This window comes from Dermochelys coriacea, chromosome 5 (assembly GCF_009764565.3).
Source record: "Dermochelys coriacea isolate rDerCor1 chromosome 5, rDerCor1.pri.v4, whole genome shotgun sequence".
In the NCBI taxonomy this organism is placed as follows: domain Eukaryota; kingdom Metazoa; phylum Chordata; order Testudines; family Dermochelyidae; genus Dermochelys; species Dermochelys coriacea.
The window spans coordinates 126,454,961-126,476,662 of NC_050072.1; the positions used below are offsets into that span (position 1 = coordinate 126,454,961).

General features: G+C 46.2%; 1 protein-coding gene and 1 long non-coding RNA gene across 3 annotated transcripts; one reads left to right on the forward strand and one right to left on the reverse strand.

Annotated features, from left to right (window-relative positions):
• Window positions 1-424: 424 nt before the first annotated feature.
• Window positions 425-15,236, reverse strand: GRHPR (glyoxylate and hydroxypyruvate reductase). Of its 2 annotated transcripts, none has more exons than XM_038403566.2 (9): window positions 14,871-15,204; window positions 10,929-11,059; window positions 9,536-9,608; window positions 8,812-8,928; window positions 7,938-8,026; window positions 6,452-6,556; window positions 5,261-5,396; window positions 4,008-4,138; window positions 425-713 (listed from the first exon to the last, which is right to left on the reverse strand). In XM_038403566.2, exons 1-9 carry the CDS (start codon window positions 15,176-15,178, stop codon window positions 592-594), a joined length of 1,212 nt encoding a protein of 403 aa, XP_038259494.1. In that variant the 5' UTR covers window positions 15,179-15,204; the 3' UTR covers window positions 425-591. The 2 variants fall into 2 exon arrangements, with proteins under 2 accessions (XP_038259494.1, XP_043370897.1); XM_043514962.1 differs by having other exon boundaries at window positions 650-1,196; window positions 14,871-15,236.
• LOC122460316 lies at window positions 2,592-17,030 on the forward strand. The gene is made up of 3 exons (XR_006281561.1): window positions 2,592-2,724; window positions 16,818-16,823; window positions 17,020-17,030. It is a non-coding gene; the product is annotated as an uncharacterized LOC122460316 (long non-coding RNA).
• Window positions 17,031-21,702: the final 4,672 nt, after the last annotated feature.

Below are 21,702 nucleotides of genomic sequence, written 5' to 3' on the forward strand. Positions count from 1 at the left end.
CCATCTAGGCTGACAACCTGGAGACTGAACTGGGGACCCTCACTGCTAAAATCATGAGTTGCTACAATTTGAGCTACAGAGCTTTGCTCTCAAGTTGAGATCGATAACAGACCCATATCCTCTGTAGATCAGGCATGGAGGGGGGTCATGTAACATGCCAGCCATTGGGTCACATCTGACATTAAGTATGTTTAAATCTTTTGCTTTATCAGAGCCATAAAGAATAAAGCCACCCATCTGATTATGATTGTTGCCTTCTTGTGAAAATAGGACAAATTGATCCAGGAAAGGGAGTGAATTTCTTTGATTTCTGAGTTTCCATCCACGTACAGTTATGTGCTCTCCAGAGTCCCACAAGCATTCAGTTTTTCCCTTGAAATAGCACAATATACATACTGCTTCCACATAACCACCACACAGCTGTGTTACTCAAGCATGGTTTAATAAGTTCTACTTGCAGAATGAGAGAGGCACATACACCAACTTTACAGCAGGAACAAGTCAGGATCTGTTCTGCTTCTCTGGGCTAAGAGACAATGGTCATTTCTAAGGTATGACCTGGCCTAGCCAGCGATGTTCTTGAGATTCTCTTCACAGCTGGAGTTCACTTGGCATACTTTCCTCCTTCAAGCCAGCCAGAAGGTTGTTAGCAGCCAGCACAGACATGGCGCTTCTGGTAGCATAGGTAGCACTTCCAATGTGAGGCAAAATCACTATACGGGGGAGAGAAGACATATTTCAGAGATTGGTCTGTGCACCAAAGCAGTATGCTTGTTACTCTAGCATGTACACTTTCCTTTTGCGGTGTCACTCTTGTGCCACGTCTCTGTATCTAGTCTCCATGTGGGATGGATCTGAAGTTTAGTTGGGTTAATGCACCAGCCATGGAGTAACATGGGAGAAGAGTTTGGTGGCGCTATCCTAGTCACCGTGAGTGAAATCCTGGCCCCACTAATGCCAATGGCAGTTTTCACCCTGACTTCAATGGGGCCAGGATTTCACCCCAGGTTTCCAGAATTACATCATCTCCACAAACCATAGTCTGTTAGCAGTGCTGGCTATAGCTTCACCCGTGAACAGAAGAGCAAGGTGTTTCTGGTCAAGAGAGAGAATGAAAGTGAAAGCCAACTCCAGAACGTCCTTTCTTTTATTGGTGTCATGGCTACATGCCAGATGGGTTTGGTATTTGAGCAGCTCTGTCAATTAAATTAATAATACATTTTAAGCTTAATGCTTTTATAGGGGAGATGAAAAGCATTTGTGATCTTGTACCCTTTATGTAGCATAAAAGCTACCTCTTTAAAACTAAATATTAGAAAGCGTAAAGTCATGACCTCTTGTTCTTAACACAGAATCACAGAACTGGAAGGGACCTCGACGGGCTATCTAGTCCAGTCCCCTGCACTCAAGACAGGACTAAATATTATCTAAACCATCCCTGACAAGTGTTTGTCCAACCTGCTCTTAAAAATCCCCAATGATGGAGATTCCACAACCTCCCTCGGCAATTTATTCCAGTACTTAACCACCCTGACAGTTAGGAAGTTTTTCCTACCATCCAACCTAAACCACCCTTGCTGCAATTTAAGCCCATTGCTTCTTCTCCTATCCTTAGAGATAAAGGAGAACAGTTTTTGTCCCTCCTACTTGTAACAACCTTTTATGTACTTGAAAACTTATGTTCCCTTTCAGTTTTCTCTTCTCCAGACTAAACAAATCCAATCTAACATCTCACTGTTTGACAAGAACATAGGACTGGAAGGGTCTTCATGGCTCAGTAATTCAAGTCCCCTGCTATCCCATTCCTGAATTTAGGGAGGGTTGTTTTTATATAATATAAAGGAACAAATTATAACCATAAATTGTTTTAATTAGGGCTGTCAAGTGATTAAAAAAATTAAACTGTTTATTAATAAAATAATAATAATAATAGAATAGGTTTCAGAGTAGCAGCCGTACAATTTATTTAAATATTTTTCGATGTTTCCTACATTTTCAAATATATTGATTTGAATTACAACACAGAATACAAAGTGTACAGTGCTCACTTTATATTTAGTTTTGATTACAAGTACTTGCACCGTAAAAAAAAAAAATAGTATTTTTCAATTCATCTAATGCAAGTACTGTAATGCAATCTCTATCAAGAAAGTTGAACTTACAAATACAGAATTATATACAAAAAAACCCAACTGCATTCAAAAACAAAACAAAGTAAAGCTTTAGAGCCTGCAAGTCCTCTCAGACCTACTTCAGCCAATCGATCAGATAAAGAAGTTTAGTTACAATTTGCAGGAGATAATGCTGCCCGCTTCTTGTTTACAATGTCACCACCTGAAAGCGAGAGCAGGCGTTCTCATGGCACTGTTGTAGCCAGCGTCATAAGGTATTTACATGCCAGAGGCACTAAAGATTCTTATGTCCCTTCATGCTTCAACCACCATTCCAGGGGACATGTGTCCAAGCTGATGACGGGTTCTGCTCGATAATGATCCAAAGCAGAGCAGACCGAGGCATGTTCATTTTCATCATCTGAGTCAGATGCTACCAGCAGAAGACTGATTTTCTTTTTTGGTGGTTCAGATTCTGTAGTTGCTCTTTTAAGACTTCCGAAAGCATGCTCCACACCTCGTCCCTCTCAGATTTTGGACGTCTCTTCAGATTCTTACATCTTGAGTCGAGAACTGTAGCTATTTTTAGAAATCTCACATTGGTACCTTCTTTGTCAAATCTGTAGTGACAGTGTTTGTAAATCAAACAACGTGCTGGGTCATCATCCGAGACTGCTATAACATGAAATATATGGCAAAATGCGGGTAAAACAGAACAGGAGATATACAATTCTCCTCAAAGGAGTTCAGTCACAAATTTAATTAACGCATTATTTTTTAAACGAACATCACCAGCACAGAAGCCTATCCTCTGGAATGGTGGCCGAAGCATGAAGGGACATATGAACGTTTAGCATATCTGGCACGTAAATACCTTGCAATGCTGGTTACAAAAGTGGCATGTGAACGCCTGTTCTCACTTTCAGGTGACATTGTAAATAAGCAGACAGCAATATCTCCTGTCAATGTAAACAAACTTGGCTGAAAAAGAAGTAGGCCTGAGTGGACTTGTAGGCTCTAAAGTTATACATTGTTTTGTTTCAGTGCAGTTATGTTAAAAAAAAAATCAAAAAAAAATCTACCTTTGTAAGTTACACTTTCATGATAAAGAGATTGCACTATAGTACTTGTATTAGGTGAATTGATAAATACTATTTATTTTGTTTTTTTACGGTGCAAATATTTGTAATAAATAAATAAAAGTGAGCACTGTATACTTTGTATTCTGTGTTGTAACTGAAATCAATATATTTGAAAATGTAGAAAATATCCAAAAATATTTAAATAATGGTATTCTATTATTGTTTAATAGCACAATTAATTTTTCTAATCACACGATTAATTTTTTTTATTGGCTTGACAGCCCTACTTATAACACGCTCATCACCTCGGTATCTGAGCACTAAGGTCCCAATCCATTGATGTTAATGAGACTATTCGTGCTCAAAGATAGACAATGTGCTTAAGTCCCTTGCTGAAATGGGGTCTAAGTTCTCTGATGGAATACCGAGATCAGTCAGCGAGATGTTTGCAAATGAGCAAATACATTTTAATTAACACACACAGCTGACAAGGTTTTCCCTCCTCAATGCCCCTCATATCACATTGCCTTGCTATGGCTCAATGCTATGAGCAGCTTGCTTAAGGACACATGGTTTGACTTTCCCTTGCCTGTGATTAATTAGCCCCTCATATTAAACCCTTGCTAGACATGAACCATGCCAAGCTCACCAGGACTGAAATTCCTTGTCAGGTCAGTGTGGAAAACAGAATAGCAAGTACTACATGAGCCCCCTCCTCTAGCCACTAGAAGCCACTGCCTCCCCATTAGAAGTTCAGGAAGTAGAATGTAAGAGCAGGTGTAAACAGCTGCTGTTTGCAAAGACGGTGGCTTACCACAATTCTTCAGGGAAAGGAGAGGGTGGTCAGTAGGCAGCGGCTCCGGGGTTGTGACATCCAGACCAGCAGCTGCAATCTGGCCACTAACCAAAGCCTGGTACAGGTCTTCCTGATTCACCACTGCTCCCCTAAGAAACACAGTTTAAGCTATACAAGAGCTAGGTATTGTTACTAGTAAGCCAGACAAGCATGGGATACAAACACTGCCATGTGCTTAACTTTACACACTTGAGTCATCCCACCAGCTTCAGTGGAACAACTCACCTGCCTGAGCGTTTGCCCCATCCGGGCCTTAGGCACGAATAATCAGCTCTGTATGTCACTCTGTGCCCGTTGTTCCACACCACTAACCATCAGGTTCTGCTTAACTGTTCTCTCCATACTCTGCACCAGATTATCGTAACAGTCACTGTACTCAGGTACAAACCTGGCTGTAGTCCAGGTGTTCTCAAACTGGGGCTCAGGACCCCTCAGGAGGGGTCACAAAGTTATTATATGGGGGGGTCATGAGCTGTCAGCCTCTACCCCAAACCCCGCTCTGCCTCCAGCATTTATAATGGTGTTAAATATATAAAAAAGTGTTTTTAATTTGTAAGGGGGGGGTTGCACTCAGAGGTTTGCTTTGTGAAAGGGGTCACCAGTACAAAAGTTTGAGAACCACTGCCGTAGTCGCCCATTGCATTCTAATCCCATTTGGACACACATAATTTGAACTGTGTTTAAGTACTGTTTTAACCCTCAGCTGTAACATCCATGTAGATGGGACCGTAGCATCTGGCCAATCCCCAGGCGGCTCCTCTCTTCCATGGTGACAGCCCGCATACCCATTCCTGGGAGAAAGGCTGTTTGAGTATCACCACCAACACAAACAAAGCTTTTCCACCCTGGAGAACAGCCACAGCCACTTCCTCCCATTAAGGAGAGGATCTAAGATGGCACCCACTTTGCAGCTTTTAGAGCGGCAATAATCCCATGATGTTCGCTGAACTCCACCCTAATGGGGAGAAAAGTTACTTTCTTGTGTACATTAATATATAATATCCATTTAAAAGATAGTCGCAGCAGGCCAAGCTAGCAAGCACAAGCTCAGAGTTGGTGCCACAAGCCAATACTTGCCCCCCATGGCTATGGCAATTTCAGCATAATCCTTGACATCCACAACACCCGTATATCAGTTACCTGAATATCACCCGCTTTTCCTTTTTCACCCACAATCTAGTCTTGTTTAAGATGACAGTGAAGACTTTCACCTGCTTGTGTTGATAAACACAGACGTTTTCTTCATTCGGCTGAAGAAATCCTTGTTGCACACTCCTTTAGTGTCAGGAGTTAAGGAACAGGTAACAACAACAAAGTCTGACTCCTTTGCTAGCTTGGCAAGTGGGACTGGGGGGGAAAACCCAAAAAAAAAAAAAAAAACACATGTAATGAGTTTCCTGGGGGGTTGGGGGAGAAGGTCTTGTTTATTTTCACTAGTTTGGGAACTACCCAATGTCCATTAAATAGTCATCAGTGAGGGACTATTGCTTCAGGAAGACCTTGCTAACCTCACCCCATGACAGGGTTGCCAAACCCAAACAAAAACAACATATAAACAAGGTGCCATATTTTAAAGGACCTTTTTAAAAAAAAAAAAAAAAAAAAAAAAAAAAAAAAAGAGACCGATTTTCATCAACCCAAAGAGGAAATTTACCTATGCTTAGCAAGTCAGTCTTCCATCCCAGAGGTGGCTGCATTGTGCATTTTAGGGGTGGTACAGATTAGTTAGCAAAATATTACCATAATATTTTAAACAAACATTTAGAAGTTCTGCAAGGCCTGAAGACAGATTTGACAACTCTTTCAGCTTTCACCAAGGAAGGGAGGAGAGAAATAGGTAGAGTTCACTGGATTTACAAACCAAAAGATTGACCCCAACAGAAACTGATTTTTTCGGAACCGTTTATTTTTCAAACACAAGTCACAGCTGGGCAACAGCTTAGGACTCTGCAGGACAAAGTCTATCAATGAATTTGAACATGCAGAAAGGCACAGTACAGAGAATGTGCATTATTATAGGTAGGAAAACAAATACTTGATATAAACGTGACTATATCTGAAGAGAGTCTCATTTGGGAATTGCCAGTTATTTCGAAGAGGTCTGGAATGAAATCTTGGCCCCACTGAAGTCAGTGGGGTCCAGATTTCACTCATGACATCGTCACAACTTTCAATCAACAACATATGAAATATGGTTGTGCTCTACACTCAAACACCAGCCACTCTTTGGGGCCTTAATAATAATTCTACACTGCGCTTCAGAAATCCTTTAAGTTTCCAATCATCACACCAAAGGACAAGATCTTCCCTGCATCAACTCATTTGTACGCTTTGTTATTCTGCACTTACAAAGAAAGTTTTGTTTTCAGAGCTGTCTTTCCAGCTTCATTTATGTCTCTTACCAAACTCAGCTTGAAACTCCATGGCGTTCTCCGGTTTTGGGCGACTTCCCGTATACAAAAATTTCTTGACCCCAAACGGCTTTAGACGGTGCGCCACTGCCTGTCCTAAAAACAAGACGAGGTCACATCTCTGCACACTGAGATTATGCGCTGCAGGAGGTATATAACTAACCTGCAATCTGACAGCCCAAAACCGAGTGTATTGCTCCTGCATCTTTCGGCAAGGCCGCAGAACGCATCCACTATTCATTCAACTGCAATGAAACCTGCCACTTTCATTAAGAGATTACTCTAACTGCCCCAGCTAGGATTGTCACTGAGGTTTCCCATTCATTTTGGAGGCAACATGCTCTCATTCACTCCGTGGGAAATGAATGAATTTTTGATTGGTAGGGTGGCTGCAGGAAAGGGAATGATGGGACATTAAATGTGAAGTGACATTTTGGAGAGAAAATTTAAGGGAGATTTTAAAAAAAAAAAAAAAACGAACATTGACCAACTTCACTAGCTAACAGACAAGCCAGCATTCCCATACACCATGGACTTTGTCTGGGATATTTGTTTAACTGAAATAAAGCAAGAGAAAGTCCAGTTTGCTTTAGGAGTCTGATAAGGTGGAAATATGTACATGTTTTACAAATTAAGGTCTAAGCCTGATTGCAATCGCATGCTGACTGGTAGGATGGATGGTAGCGATGGATTCCTGCTTAGTCAGCCTCAGGCTCCTGGGGGAGTGGGGGGGGGGCAGGTGAATGGGGGAGTGTCCCATCAGCCACTGGTTTGAATGTCCTCAGAATCTTTTGTCCTTTACAGTTCTCTTTATTTATTTTGCAGTTTCTGTGAATGTGCCCAGCACCGCTACCACGGGGCAAAGTTAAACACAAAATTGTTAGCATAACCAAAGAATTAAGTAACTTGTGAACTCCCCACCTAACGGGTGAGAGCATAAATGTCAGCTCAGCAAAAGCCTGTGTGAACACAGGGGCTGAAAGTTACACCCAGGATTCATTGGATTCTATGACTAACAAGAAAGAGAACACTTGAGACATGGGTTGTTCCCTGCAGGAAAGGGGGCTGGACCCAAGTTCACATGCACACAAAAAACAGAGGTAGAGAGAACATTTCTGGCAGTGATAAAATTGAGTAAAATATTAAAGCTACAGACAGTACACACTGGAGATCTAAACATCTTCTTACTGATCACTGAGTTCGTTATTTTAATCAAACATTCTATTGTATACAGGTAGTTGTACTGTGCTCATCACCACAGTATCTGAGTGCCTTCCACTAATGCATTAAGTAACGACAGCTGGCCGGTATCTGTTCTCTCATCCTCTCCCCAGAGGGAGAAGTGTGTGCAGTGAAGTGTCTTCTTTTGGAAATTTATATCTTACATACACACACACGCGTTGCTATGTCAGTCAACAGTGCTCCCATTATTGGGAGATAAATACTAGTATATATCCATACAAAAGAATACACTCACCTATTCTTCCCAGCCCTATGATTCCTACAGTGCTACCGGACAGCCCGTATCCACACATCCACAGAGGCTTCCATGTTGTCCAACCACCACTACAAAAGGAAGTGAAATACAAACAGATGTTAGACCGATTCCATTTTCCAGGTTGGCTTGGAGTCTGGATATGGACCCAACAAATTATAAATGGCACAAATACTTCACAACCCATGTGTCACATACTGGTAGAAATGATTTAACACCCTAGAAACAGGTATGAATGGTGCTAACATGCAGCAACGGGCTCTATAATGTTTCTGCTTTAAGTCACCTTAGCGTTAATTAGAGCAGCCTCGAGACTGATCTAACTTTTGTTCCACTCCCCACAACCCCTGGGTACAGCCTTTGTGCAGTGAACTCTGGCCATACCCACAACATCCTTCCCACACTGGGAGCATGGCCAGTGCAGGGCCCTTCTAGCTGCTCTCTTCTGGCCGGGGAGGCCCCATGCACGATCTAGGGGGCTCTTCAGGGGGCCATTTTCACCTCCTTTAAGGCCCTTTTATATTGCTACACACACTCTAGCTGGATCACTGCCCAAGCACACAGAGTTATGCCTTAGATTTAGGACTTAAAACTGCCTCTTTGTTAAGGTGCAAGATAATTGCATTTAGCTCACTGGACTCATAGAACGATGTTGATCTCAGCTAGTCCAGTGCAAATCCAGAGTAACTGTAACTGAATCCATGCACTGTAACATTTAAACTTCTCAAGGCAGGGTCTGCCTTTACTTTGGTGTATTTGGGTCCAGAATTGATCAAGCACACAGTCTATGGAGTTACTCCAGACTTACACTGACGTTACATAGCTCAGAAGCCAGTCCTAAATTGTAAATACTCACTTTTTCACTTCCTCCACTGACTCCGGCAGCCTGCGACACGCAGCTAAGAGCAAAGCTACCGAGAGCTCGGCCGTGGCATCTGTCAGGATGTCCGGGGTGTATCCCACACGGATTCCACTGCAATTTAAACACAGCATTTCGGTCCTCAAGTGTTAACACATGAAATGCTCGTTTGTTTACATTTGGATGAAATCCTGTTTGTATTACACTTTATTCTGCTGGGCATTTTTTCTACATGGGTTCTTATATCACCATCTTTTCAGAGCATCAACCAAACAATAATTAATCAATCACTGACCCTCACAACTCCGCTGGGAGCTCAGGCAGTACAGATGGGGAACCGAGGCTCAGAGAGACTGAGGGTCACTATCTAGGTGCGTAAGGATGTAGACAGGTGCCAAATGGGATCCTTTAAAAATCTGGTCCTTGTGCTCAGATCCTCAAAGGTATTAGGTTCCACTGAAATCAATGGGAGTTAGGAACATATATACTTTCAAGGATTTGGCCCTAAGTGGCTTTCCCAAAGCTGGGAGCTGAACCAACATTTCCCGAGTCCCAGTGCAATGCCTTACCCCCAAGCCGACCCATCTTCTGTTCCAACTGGTTTCTCTCAATTAACAGTTCTCCATTTCTTTCACCCAAGAGAATGGCAGGGGACACAGAAAATAGTGGAAAAAAATGCATTCCATGGTTACGAGTTAGCACACAAAGGAACAAACAATACCGCTTTTTAATTTCTTCTAGAGCCAGATGGTCAACACCCACAGACAGCGTGCTGATTATTTTAAGGTTGGACCCTGCAAAACATGAAGACAGAACCCTCAAAACCTACAGAGCTTAAAAAGAACGAAACACAACAACAGAACAAGGGAAAAATTAAAGGATAAAAATGTGTTACAATTACTGGTTTGTAATTGTCTGAATCTTCGGAATCTACTCTAATGACCAGAAACACCTAACAGGACTGAAACTGAAGGAAGTCAGCAAAACTGAAATACTACTTTTTCAGGCAGCTGATGCTGGACATTTGACAGTGCTTTGTGTATAGTCAGTTTAATTGTTTCCCCCTCACAGCTGGTCAGTTTTCTCCTTCACTGGGATTCACAGAGTTACGCCAGAGTGACCATTATGGCCATCTGATCTGATTTCCTGTTAACACAGGCCAGGGAATGTCACCCAGTTATTTCTGCATCAAGCTCATAACTTCTGTTGGACAAGAACAGATTTTTTACAAGACACCTTGTAAACATCAACTGGGAAGGGAAGCAGAAAATCCTTTTAAAGGAATTGAAACCAAAATCAGGAAGATTTGCCAGAAATAGGATTTTTTTAAATGCCAAAAATATCGAAGAAAGTTGACAGTGTTCCTTTATAATGACAGGTTTCAGAGTAGCAGCCAAGTTAGTCTGTATTCGCAAAAAGAAAAGGAGTACATGTGGCACCTTAGAGACTAACAAATTTATTTGAGCATAAGCTTTCGTGAGCTACAGCTCACTTCATCGGATGCACACTGTATTTTCCACCAAATGCATCTGATGAAGTGAGCTGTAGCTCACGAAAGCTTATGCTCAAATAAATTTGTTAGTCTCTAATGTACCACAAGTACTCCTTTTCTTTTAATGTTCCTTTAGCTAAGGAAAAGTCTCTTTAAAGATGCTGTATCTCTATTCCTAGCGTCTTCTCCTTGGCTGGGATGGGAACAAGTCATTGTTTAGTGGTCATTTTCTGGGGAACTCTACGCTAGGCAGAGAAGTTTCTTCTCGCAGGGAAAAAACACACACCCAAAAGGGACTGACAGTGAATTCTGGCTAGTGAGGTTCACTGGACCCTGAATTTCTGGCCAGCGGACACCAGGGAGCTAGACCCATCTCTTCATGTCTTACAACTCTGTGCCGCTGTGATGGAGGGACACAGTGTGAGGTGGAACTGAAGTGGAAGATTCATATTAATGCACGGCAGCCAAGGAAGGCTCAGCCAATCCGTTTCTCAGGGCTGTGAGGGCGAGACACCAGGACCGAGATCTGGGCAGCACGGATACAATTCTGTATGTCCTCTCTTTCTTCGATGACAAAGGATCAGCTAGAGCCATTCACAAGAAAGCCACCGCACATACCCACCTGCTGCATCGAGGACCTCTTTGTCTATCTGGTCAGACAAGACACAGAGCAGTCCATGCTTCCCAGCCACCCCTGCCAGCAATTCTGACCGTGGGATAGGTTCGTCCGAATCCCATTGCTGGATGCTGCAGCTACAAGGATACAGGAAAGTCACAATCACATTAAAGCAAGAGAAAGAGGCCCCCTTCAAGCCAGCACTGTGTACTGCCCCAAGTGTTTGCCAAAGGAAATCAACAAAATGGAGTGAGAAACACACTCTTATTTTAAATGCATCCGATGAAGTGATCTGTAGCTCACAAAGCTTATGCTCAAATAAATTTGTTAGTCTCTAAGGTGCCACAAGTACTCCTGTTCTTTTTGCGAATACAGACTAACACGGCTGCTACTCTGAAACAACTCTTATTTTAGGCAGGAAGTTTAGGATTCCCTCTTTTCCTCCCTTGTGAATTGCCCTTTCACATCCAGGATGGTGGCACACAGTTACTAAAATACAGCCACATGGTGCCCTGTGTAGCACACGCAAGCCACCTGTGAACTGGCACATGAAAGAAGGTGCTGGACCTTTCAATAACTGCAGCAGCGGGAGGAGGAAGAATAGCGGCAGGATCTCTTCAGAGGTAGAGCAAAAAACATTAGTCTTGCAATGATCTGACAACACATGCTCACTGGGAACACCTTCTGAGCTCTGGCATCACTTTCAGCGTGTTCAAACCTTGCCTCCTGCCCGCATCAGCTGGGATCACTGCACACTGGTCTGGTGTTCTTTACATGGGCTGTCTAATGTGGCAAACTTGGTTTTTAAAGCTCCAAATGGTACAGACATTAGGGCAGGTGAAGAACTTCCCTTTGAGCCTCAGCCTGGATGGTATCTGTGCTCAGAAGTGACCCGTCTTTCAGGGATCCCCCCAGCTGGACTGCATCAGCAGCCCTTACTGTGGAGAGTCCTGGGGTACAGAACTAGCTTTTTCTTAACCTTTGCCCCAGTTCATCCTTCCAGTTTTAAATAGCAAATGAAACTTTTCCTGGGTGGCACTTGCCTCTCTAGGTTCTTATATGGCTCTCCCATCACTGGAATATCTGAGCACCTTCTAATCAACAATGAATTTATCTCCACAGCACCCCCATGAGGCAGGGAAGTATTATCGTTGCCATTTTACAGATGGGAAAACTGAGGCACGGACAGACTAAGTAATTTTTCCAAGATCACACAGGGCATTCTGCATCACTAGCCAGCCCCTTAATTACACAAACCTAACTGCCCACTCCTTTCTGAAGGCCTTGTTTTGGATGTTGGTCGATTTGCTCTTTTCATTTTACTGCCCTCGGGCAGCCCACGGTGCCCCAACAGTGCTCTGTGAACACATTTCTGCAAATCAATGTGGGGGCCTACAACTTTACAGAAGGCCTAGAATGCTGCAGGCAATTTAAATGAAGACACCACTCACTGCCCATGCACTAGCGTGGGGGGGGGGGCGGCGCGCAGGGGTCACTGCATTTCCGTAACCCCAGTAACGGATATTTTGTCATATGTGAAAGTTGCTTATTTTCTTAAAGAACGAACAGGCACAAAACACAACGTAACTCATTTTAGCACATTCAATGCATGAAACGACGCTGAGCTGTCGGAATCTATGCGCCAGGAGAAGCGTAATCCAATTGCAGCCACAGCAGAGCTTGGGGGGGGGGGGTTAATTATTTTAAGGCACTGTTTGCCCTTTGGCTTTGCATAGACAAAATAACGAGGGGGTCGGGGGGAGGGAGTCAGATGTAGTTAGAAAAACAACTTTCAATACAAAACACAGGTTTTGTTTCTGAATGTTTTGCCTGGGAAGTACTGGAAGGTCGGAGATAGTTAAAAAACTGGTGATCTGAGGATAAGGTGCAATGTCAAACTAAGGTTAAAACATTCAGGTAACCCATAGCCGGAGAGAGGGAGGGAGGACACATAACAGGCCTCTTTCTGCTCTCATTGAAGTCAGTGGCAAAACTCCCATTGATTTCCCTGCTGCAAAACATAGGCCCTGATCCTACCAACACCTAGGCATGGCCTTAATTTTATACATGAGTAATTCCACTGATGTCAACTGGATTAACCAGGTGCATAAAATTAAGGATATACACAAGTGTTTACACAATTGGAATTGGGACCTTAGCACAGCATAGTTATTGAAGTGAGCTGTAGCTCACGAAAGCTTATGCTCTAATAAATTTGTTAGTCTCTAAGGTGCCACAAGTACTCCTTTTCTTTTAGCATAGTTATTGTTGTTATTTTAATTTTTTGCTTCTTGGAATCAAAGGCACCGACCAGCATCGGAGATCAATTGCTTACAAAATAGTTCGCCATTTTTTATGTATTTATTTTTTTTAAAGCAGTCTTTTCAAGTCACAAGAAGGGGGAAAAAAAAGTTCTGGGCACATTTTTCAAAAGTGCCACAAATCCCCAAATCCAGGGGAGTTAGACCCCCCAGAGATAGTTACACACCTAAGTGATTTAGGAGCCCAACTCTTATTGAAAGTCAGTGGGACTCAGAGGCTTCAAAGGACAATATTTTCAGAAGTGCCTAACACAAGAAGAGCACAGCAATGTGTTTCTTTCCTTGTAAATAAACACTAGCTCTCTATCCCCCAGGCCTCAGCCTCTGACGGGTCATTTGCAAGAAAAAAGGAAATTACCACCCTTCTAGAAATGCCTCTGACCCTCCGAGTTTGTCACGGAAAGGGTCAGAAATGGACGGAACTGCCGTAAAATAGATGGCACCACAACAATCCATATTCTAAACACCTGCCCTTGCCCTCTGGGACACAGAGCACACCAGCGCGCACCCTAGATAATCACGCTGTGTATCTCGCTGTCTGAAATAGGCTGTAAACTCTTCAGGGCTGGGTCTCTTGTCTTTTTACTAGGGCTGCAGGTTCACTTACAGAGTGACAAGTGATGAACTCAGCGACTACATCTGTACCCAAAAACCTTAATTTCCCTGCTGGATCCTTCTCTCCAGAGCAGCATCTCAAGGTTCTTATTCTTCGGCTGGCAGCTCCTGGGGGCAGGGGCGTCCCTGTTCGGTGTTTGTACAGCGCCCAGCGCAAGGGGCCACGGCGGGCGCTGCTGGGCCCCTTGGCCACACGCCCAGCAGATAACATCCCAACAAGGACCATTTGACAAGGCGTTTTCCGCCTGCACCTGGCTGTTGGTGGCAGCAATCGGAAGAGGACCCCAGAGCATTTCAGGGGGGCTGGGCCCCGTCACAGGCGCTGGTGAAGGACTCCTCAGCCCCCGGGACACAGGCACGGGGCCTGCCTTTCCAGAAGCAGCAGCTAACCCTGGTGCCCAGGCTGCCACCCCTCCGAGGCGCTGCCCGCGGCTGCTCAGCACCGCTCAGGATCGAGCCCCGAGTCGGGCAGCCCCCGGCCCCCGCAGAGCCCCACTGGCCACGGCACCCGCCTGCCGCGAACGGGCCCAGCGCCCGCCCGGCTCTGCAGCACCCAGCCCCGCCGCCGCCTGCACAGCCCCCCCCCGGGGAGCCCCGCCGCCGCCTGCACAGCCCCCCCCCCGGGGAGCCCCGCCGCCGCCTGCAGACCCCGCCCGGGGAGCCCCGCCGCCTGCACAGCCCCCCCCCCCGGGGAGCCCCGCCGCCTGCACAGCCCCCCCCCCGGGGAGCCCCGCCGCCTGCACAGCCCCCCCCCCCCGGGGAGCCCCGCCGCCGCCTGCACAGCCCCCCCCCGGGGAGCCCCGCCGCCGCCTGCACAGCCCCCCCCCCGGGGAGCCCCGCCGCCGCCTGCACAGCCCCCCCCCGGGGAGCCCCGCCGCCGCCTGCACAGCCCCCCCCGGGGAGCCCCGCCGCCTGCAGACCCCGCCCGGGGGGCCCCGCGCCCCGCCGCCTGCAGACCCCGCCCGGGCCCAGCCCCGGCCCGGCCGCCTGCGCACCCCGCGCCCCGTCTTACACGCCGGCCTGGCTCAGGGCCGCCAGCCCCTCGCGGGGGATCCGCCGGGTGACAAACGCCTGCATCAGCCCGCAGCCGAGCGGAAAGCGGAGGCCGCCCCGGCTTCCCCGAACCCTCGCCCGGCTGCGCCCGCGTCCTCTCTCCGCTGCGCTGCCGGCCTCCTTCCCCGCCCGCGCGCGGCTCGCTCCGGCCCGTCTGCCCCCAAATCCCGGGAGCAGCCGCCGGGGGGCTTGCGGGGGGAGCTGCGGGGCCTTTGCCTCTGTTTGCTGCACGCTCCGCTCACGGGCTCCTCCCCCGGGGGCAGGCATAGGCCAGGCTAGACGGGAGCGGCCCCCCCCGGGGGGGGGGTAGTTAGCCTGGAAGAGCCGTTTTGGGGCGCTTCACGGAGCGGCAAAACACACGTGGCACCTTCCGCCCAACTTCCCTTTTCTCTGTCAGAGGTGCCCCCCCGAGCAGCAGCGAGGGGGGAGCCCCTGAAGGTGCATCCCCGGTTCAGAATAAATGAAAGCGATTCGCCCGCCAAAGCGGTGGCTGGAAGGGTGTGAGGCCCGGCTCCAGAAGGATCCGTGGAAGTGCTGCTGGGCACCGCCGTTTCATCACCCGGAGAATTGCACCCTGGCGAGCAATCCATGGAGCGGCTGCTCTAGCCTGTTTTAGGAAAGGATCAGCCGTTTACCTCCAGGAATAACATTGTCAGATGCAGAAACTAAGTCATAAAGTTACAAGGGATCCCAGTTCGATTGCTTCAGAGTCCGGAGCATGGACTGATCGGCGGGGGGGGGTTCAAAAGGAATTTCCCACCACTACAAAGGATTGTACCGTCCAGTAGGTACATTAGGGGTTAGTTGTTTGTTCCTTCCTCTGAAACATCAGGGCTAGGCCTGAGACAGGTTATGAGACCACGTCAGTGTTTCACACATTCAAGCTGACTTCCCTGGGGCGGGCGCTGCAAACAAGTCAAGAGGGAGCGGGGAAAAAAATGTATTTCTTTATGGCATTCTCATTTTCAGTAGCACGCTGTGAAAGCTGGCCCCGCTTTCCTACACTGGGTCAGCAGTTTGGTACCTTGGCAGACCGCAGCAGGGATTTCTGAACCCTGTTTCCGGGGCAGTCCCGGGCAATGGCTCTGTGTGTGCGTTAACTTGCGTTTGTGGCGTCTCTGCCGCTGTGTGAGCAGAGTGTGCTTCTTCAGCTGGAGTTTGACCCAGAACAGTCCCCTGGAACGCCAAACGATAGGAACTAACTGACTAACTTCTGCCCTGAGCAACCCCACTGCTTACCGAGTGGGGGCCAGGGATACAAGGCAGGGTAGAATTTGCTTCTACACAACTAGCTAATGGATGAATTCTGCTCTTAGCAGCAGCAGCATAACTCCAGAGGTGTCTCCAGTGGCTTCCATGGAGTTACTCTGGATTCACACTGTTGTCAGCGAGATCAGACTCGGTCCCTAACGAACTTATCTAACTAACCAGCAAACAAACAAGTAACAGTATGTTTTGCAGGCAGCCATTCCCCCATGATGTAGGCCCTTAGTGAGAGAGGTCTGATTGGATCGCTGAGCTGCCGGCTTACATCCTGCACAACATGGCCCAGTGCAGAGCTGGCTATTTCACGGAGCACGTTGGTGCTGTCCTATTGATCTGTTGGCACCTCCAGAATCGCAGTCGGGAGCAACATTTCAGTTGCCCTTAGTGAAAGCAGAGCGCTGCACGCCATCAATAAAGGGCAAAACAGCAGAAAGAAAATACATCTGGTTTGGGGAAGGAAGGGGGTGAAACCACCCCACCTGCTTTCAGCCCAGAGCGGTTTGAAGACACCAAAATAGCGTGCCTTGAAAGTCAGTGAGGAGAGGATGCTGCTGAGAGAAGAAGGAGCTCCCTGGGGATTTCTCAGCTAACAGGGCCAGCCCTAGATAGATACCCTAATTGCGCAGCCATACTGTTGCAGGCCTTTGTTTTGTCAGCATTCGACCCAGCATGCAGCATAGATCATCTCCCTCTCGGTGGCTTGACTCCCCCTCCTTTGAACTGTGCAGTCCCAACCCCCTCCCAGGGGTTGAAATCTTCCCTCTCCGTCTGCTTCCTGCTTGTGACACTACCACAGACATGACAAGTGCCGAGCCCTGCCCCTAGGGTGACCAGACGGCAAGTGTGAAAAATCAGGACAGGGGGTGGGGGGTAATAGGAGCCTGTATAAGAAAAAGACCCAAAAATCGGGACTGTCCCTATAAAATCGGGACATCTGGTCACCCTACCTGCCCCCCCACCCCTTCCTTCCCACCTCCCTAATGAGCATCCTCCTCCTGCCAAGCAGTCCCAATCTTCCCGAGGCTCACTCACACTTTCGTTGCATGGGGCTCTGCAAAGCCCAGGCCTGGCATGTGAATGTCATTGCTCCTCAGTGCCTGGGAGCTGCAATGTGCTCAGCACTGATAGCAGGGTGAGCCTGGGCCGGCGGGGCGTGGAGGTGTGGTGTTCAGGGATGGAGACCTTCACAGATTCCAAAGGTTTGGTTTGACACATAAGAATGGCCATACTGGGTCAGACCAAAGATGACAGGTGCCCCAGAGGGAATGAACAGAACAGGTAATCATCAAGTGATCCATCCCCTGTTGCTCATTCCCAGCTTCTGGCAAACAGAGGCTAGGGACACCATCCCTGCCAATCCTGGCTAATAGCCATCGATGGACCTATCTTCCATGAACTTACCGAGTTCTTTTTTTGAAAGCTGTTATAGTCTTGGTCTTCACAACATCCTCTGGCAAGGAGTTCCACAGGTTGACTGTGCATTATGTGAAAAAATACTTCCTTTCGTTTGTTTTAAGTACAGTATATCCACTGGATCCCCCTTGTCCACATGCTTGTTGACCCCTTCAAAGAATTCTAATAGATTGGTGAGGTATGATTTACCTTTACAAAAAAACATGTTGACTCTTCCCCAACAAATTATGTTCATCTATGTGTCTGACAATATTGTTCTTTATTATAGTTTCAGCCAGTTTGCCCGATTCTGAAGTCAGATTTACAGGCCTGTAATTGCCGGGATCACCTCTGGAGCCCTTTTAAAAATTGGTGTCACATTATCTATCCTCCAGTCATCTGGTACAGAAGCTGATTTAAATAATAGGTTACAGACTACTTAGTAGTTCTGCAATTTCACATTTGAGTTCCTTTAGAACTCTTGGGCGAATCCCATCTGGCCCTCGTGACTTATACTGTTTAGTTTATCAGTTTGTTCCAAAACCTCCCCATATGACACCTCAATCTGTGACAGTTCCTCAGATTTGTCCCTAAAAAGAATGGCTCAGGTTCGGGAATCTCCCTCTCATCCTCAGCCATGAAAACCGATGCAAAGAATTCATTTAGTTTCTCCGCAATGGCCTTATCATACTTGAGTGCTCCTTGAGCCTCTCGATCGTCCAGTGGCCCAACTGATTGTTTAGCAGACTTCCTGCTTCTGATGTACTTAAAAATTTTTTGCTATTACTTTTTGAGTCTTTGGCTAGCTGTTCTTCAAATTCTTTTCTGGCCTTCCTAATTATATTTTTATACTTCATCTGCCAGAGTTTATGCTCCTTTCTGTTTTCCTCACTAGGATTTAACTTCTACTTTTTAAAGGATGCCTTTTTGCCTTTCACTGCTTCTTTTACTTTGTTGTTTAGCCACGGTGGCACTTTTTTGGTTCTCTTACTGTGTTTTTTAATTAGCTCATATATAAGTATCCCCAGAATGAGATGTGTCTCTGAAGCTTAGCCATCCTTATCCCACCCCTGAGCCATGTCCCCGGCAAACTTTCTGGCTTCCTTTGCTCCATTCCCCAGCACAGTTCAGACTCCCTCCTGCGTTGAGCTGTCTTTCTGCTGCTAGTTCCTCCCTCTCTCTAGCCTCAACAAGCTCCTGACACCTGGCCTTCCCACCATGACATGTCCTCATCGGGGCCCAGACAGTGGAAGAACTCAGTGAAGGTGCACCAAGACTAAGCTGTTGAGCATTTAATAAGCATTTAATAAATCCACTGGACTTCTAGCTTTAGGCCAAGTGCGGTAGAAAGATGCATGTTGCTCTTCATCTCATAATGTTCTGGCTACCACAAACGAACAATAGGATACCAAAAATGCTGGCAGGTTGGGTGAAACCTCACTGAAGCTGGTGGAAATAACCGAGGCCCTTTGTTCAAGGTAAATGTAAGAAACAATGAAGCTACTTTATGGAACCAGGTTTCTGAAACAATAGGAGCCACCACCTAAACTAAAGCACAGGCATGTGGCAAGGCTTGAGTAGAAGCTGAGCCATGTGGCCCAAGGGGTTTCCCCTAGAGACTGACATAATGAATGCAGGGGTTGGGGCATTGGTTGGTGGAAGAGTGTGTGTGTGTGTGAGAGAGAGAGAAACAACCAACAGAAACGTACAGAAGGATCAAAGAAGCTCCAGACACAGCCAGAGAAGCCCTGGTAGCAAGATCAAGAGAAGAAACTAAGGGAGAGATTTTGGGCTGAGTGCTGACTAAAAGAGGCTTATAACTGTGTCCTGCTGTTTGATTCTTGCTGTGTTCATGGAAACGGGACGTTGTACATAAACAGGATTGCATCAAAGAAGCACCTGACTCCATCAGCAGTTTCTCCTCCTAATGGAAATAACCAACTAGATCCTGAAAACTAGCTAACCGCTTGAGTCGAAAAGAGATAACACCGTACATGCACCAATTTAACTACTAGATGTCTCCATTGCACCCATCCCAGCCACTCTTTGTGATGTGTCTACTAGAACTTGATGGAACATTTTTGACAAAATGTAGCTGTTTTCATAAAGCTTTTATCAGAGGCAGCGGGTGAGACTCATGCTTTACAGCTGTGGTTTTCAAACTTTTTTCATTTGTGGACTCCTACAAAATTTCATATGGAGGTTTCAACCAGAAAATGGACACTTTGACACCATTCCAATGTGGAGACCAACTTTCAAACCTTGAAAGTTGCTGCAAAAGAGAAGTGTCATCCTCCCACTATCTCTCGTGTCTAAACTTTTGGAATAAACATTTGATGTACTGATGGCGTGCAGACTGTGATGGATGCAAACCAGGCAGGTGAATAATACATTAGGTTGTCAGCAGGCATGAAAACACAGGCGAATCAAAATCAGCCTGCCTTTGCCCAGAAAGAACCTACGAAGAGGGAATGCACCAATGAGTAATGAGCCAAATTCTGTGCTGATTTATACGCAGCTGAAGTTAACAGGAAGTCAACAACTGTAAATCTGCACAGAATTAGCATTAGGTCACCTCAGACATGGCTGGACTTTTTAAATAATGAGCCACGAACTGGGACGCGAAGATAAAAAAATCCATCTTCTTTAGAAACTTCTATTTCAGGCTGATCTGGGGTTAGGTTGCTGGCCTAGAAGCTGGGAGACCTAGGAGCAAGTCTCTGCTGTGGGGAGACTTTGGATCAGGCACTTAGGATCTCTGGGTCTCAATTCTCTATTTGTTCAATGGGGATAATGGCACTGCCCTGCCCCCCAGGGGTGCTGTGAGGTTAAATCATTACAGATTGTGAGGTGCTCAGAGACTACAATGATGGGAGCTGGATAAGTCTTTTAAACAGATAGTATTTCTCACTCCAAATATTCCAGGAGCTCCTTTAGGATCAGGCTTTTCAATGACCGGTTTCCTTGAATGAGCAGTTCTACTAACGTCCAGGGAGATTCCTCTGGGATAGCAAAACAGGCCAAGAGCTCGGGATTTCCAATGGAACCTAAGGAAGTGAGGCAGCCAATCGGGTTTGGGCACTTAACTCCTTTGAACGTTCCAAGCTATACCTCCTAAGGTAGGTCTCCATTTATGTTTATGTTTTAACATTTATGGTGGTGTGTAGAGGACACACACTGCATGCCCAGCTAGCACAGGTATAAACAGCAGTGTAGATGGTGAAGCACTGTGTAGGTGAGTACAGATATGCCAGAAGAACCCTAGGGTTTTGGCCAAAAGAGTTAGGGGACTTGTACGGAACCTGAATCTCCCCACGAGTGGTAGATTATTGAGATAACAGCCCATCGAAGGGTTTATCCTACTTGTGGACTGGTCAACCGTGGAACACATCCTGTTCCCTTACTCAGGTGAGTAGCCCCAGTGAAGACAGATCACTTGCACAAGGAAGGGGAAGCAGGAGTTGGCCACCATGCTATGCTTGCAAGCACATGTCTTAGGAATCGAGTGAGTTGAAAAATTGATTTGCCTTGATTTAGTAGGTTGAGATGGGCTCTAGGTTCTCCTGTAGGGTTCAGTAAAACTACAACTTGTCCAGTCCACCCTCAGATTTCACAGTGCTTTTGTGATCTCATTGGAAAACCTCACCTTAAAGTTCCAGTGGAGGCATAGCCTGGGTGTGCACGAGACATTCATTTTGCACACACACTAAATGCCAGACTGGCCCGTGGCTGCACTTTACACTCATTTCCACCACTTTACTCCTTACACTTATTTTCCAGTACACTTAAATCATGCATGTTAGTTACACCACTGTTTAAAGTCCTTGATTAATTTGCTCTTCCCTCTACCACGCCCATATGTGTTTCTCTTCCTCAGACAACAGCTTCATTTTAGTCCTTCTTACATGCTGTGACTGGAAAAAAAAAAGACTTAGTAACAATTTCCAGTCAGAATACGATGAATCACATCTACTGTCAGTAAAATAAATATGCAGCAACCGAGAAAATACACATGGTGACTGGGGACAAATGAAGCACACAGTATGAAAAATAAAACCCTTGAGAATCTTACTCTTAATGCAGCAGATGTAACATACTGCACTGAAATAAGACACTAAGATATGAGGAATAGA